Source organism: Penaeus vannamei, chromosome 8 (assembly GCF_042767895.1).
Source record: "Penaeus vannamei isolate JL-2024 chromosome 8, ASM4276789v1, whole genome shotgun sequence".
Lineage (NCBI taxonomy): Eukaryota > Metazoa > Arthropoda > Malacostraca > Decapoda > Penaeidae > Penaeus > Penaeus vannamei.
Window position 1 is genome coordinate 14165361 of NC_091556.1, and position 2026 is coordinate 14167386.

General features: G+C 50.9%; 1 protein-coding gene across 1 annotated transcript in view; it reads left to right on the plus strand.

Moving 5' to 3' along the window:
• The window catches only part of LOC138862302 (acidic leucine-rich nuclear phosphoprotein 32 family member A-like), a 1075-nt gene extending 729 nt beyond the window's left edge, over positions 1-346 (plus strand). Inside the window, exon 2 of the mRNA XM_070124021.1 lies at positions 341-346. Coding sequence (XP_069980122.1) covers positions 341-346 — 6 coding nt within the window. The remainder of the gene's footprint in view (positions 1-340) is intronic.
• Positions 347-2026: the final 1680 nt, after the last annotated feature.

Here is a 2026-nt window from a genome sequence, read left to right on the forward strand (position 1 = left end):
TTTCTATTTTTTTTTTAATTCTCTTTTATTCTGTCTGTCTCTCTCTCTCTTTCTCGCACTTTTTCACTCTCTCGCTCTCTCACGCTCTCTCTCTAATTCCCCCTATCTCTCCCTATCCCTCCCCGCCTCTCTCTCTGAAAGAAAAAAATAACAACAACAACAGATAAACGTTCCAAGCCTATACTGTGACCTTTACTGGCCGCTGGTATACACATGTATGGTAATCGCGTGCACATGTATGCACAGAAACATACAGCCTATGCAATCACTATAGTCTTTAGGCACGACTCCGTTATCTTACATTGCCTACAGTTTAAAGCTTGTTGTATCTTACTGTCAGCTCTGAGTTTCAAAATTCTTCTAAATACATGCTTAGATCTAAGAATGAAAAGAAGATAATGCTTTAAAATACTTGAAAAATTGAAATATCGAACATTATGACACACAAACACACACGTATAGAACATATAGGATAGTTTGAAAAATTAATGCATACGCACACACACACACACATATATATGTGTTTGTGTGTGTGTGTGTGTGTGTGTGTGTGTGTGTGTGTGTGTGTGTGTGTGTGTGTGTGTGTGTGTGTGTGTGTGTGTGCGTGCGTGCGTGCGTGCGTGTGTGTGTGTGTATGTGTGTGTGTGTGTGTGTGTGTGTGTGTGTGTGTGTGTGTGTGTGTGTGTGTGTGTGTGTGTGTGTGTGTGTGTGTGCACGAAAATTTCAAATTATCCTATATATTCTATACGTGCAATAATCTACAAGCAAAAGTACACCATATAATGGAAATGCAATTCGTGAAAGAATCAAATAAATAAATAATAAGCAAATTGCAAAGAATAAAAGATGTAAATGGACAGGATAATGATACAGGATAGAGCGGGAGGGGGGGCATGGAGGAAGGGAGTAGGGGTTTAGGGGTATGGGGAAAGAAGGAGGGGGGGGGGGGCGGGCATGGAGAAAGGGAAGTAGGGGTTTAGGGGTATGGGGAAAGAAGGTGGGGAGGTGGGAGGGGCATGGAGGAAGGGAGTCGGGGTACTTGGGGCATGAGGAAGAGGACAGGGGGCATGGAGGAAGGGAGTAAGAGGCACTTGGGGTATGGAGAAAGAAGGGGTGGGGGGGTTGGGAGGGGGCATGGGGTAAGGGAATAGTGGCTTAGGGACATAGCGAGAAGAGGGGAGCAGGGGGGGTAGGTTTCTCCAAGGGAAAGAAAGAGGTAAATGGGTTCGGTGGAGGGAGGAGGGAGGGATAGGAGGGGGAAGGGATAGGAGGTCAGGAAGGCCAAAAATTACAGGACGATGATAATCCAGATCTGAAACCTTACAGTCATTCTACACTTAGCGGAGGAAAAAAATGTCCCCCGACTGAACACATTCCCTCGGAGATGGGTGGATGTTCCTCCGAGATCGAACAGTTCTTGAAGAAGGAATTAAAGCCGCAGAACAGGGCTACAGGTTTGAGAGGAAGGGGGCGAGGGGCATTCCGTAGCAGAGGAAGGGCGGCAGGGGGGGGGGAAGGACACGGGCGGCAGGGGGGAGAGGGGCACGGGCGGCAGGGGGGAGAGGGACACGGGCGGCAGGCAGGTGGGAGGGGCACGGGCGGCAGGGGGAGGGGCACAGGCGGCAGGGGGAGGGGCACGGGCGGCAGGGGGGAGGGGCACAGGCATCAGGGGGGGACACGGGTGGCAGGTGGGAGGGTCACGAGCGGCAGGGGGAGGGACACGGGCGGCAAGGAGGGGAGGGTCACGGGCGGCAGGGGGGAGGGGAGGGACACGGGCGGCAGGGAGAGGGGAGACAGGCGGGAGAGGATAGGGGGGAGGAGGGGGGGGTGACGTCGCAAATGACAAAAGATGGCGATTTAATCAGAGGCTTCTTGATGAAACCCGATGTATGCGTGGGCCGCCAGTGCGAGGGTTCACCACGTGCGGGAAGAGCGCTCAAAGGCAATTTTTTTCTTTTCTCTTTTTCTTTTTTTTCTGTTAAGAGGTGGCATTCTTTTTAAAGTTTTATTTCAAAGGTGGATTCCT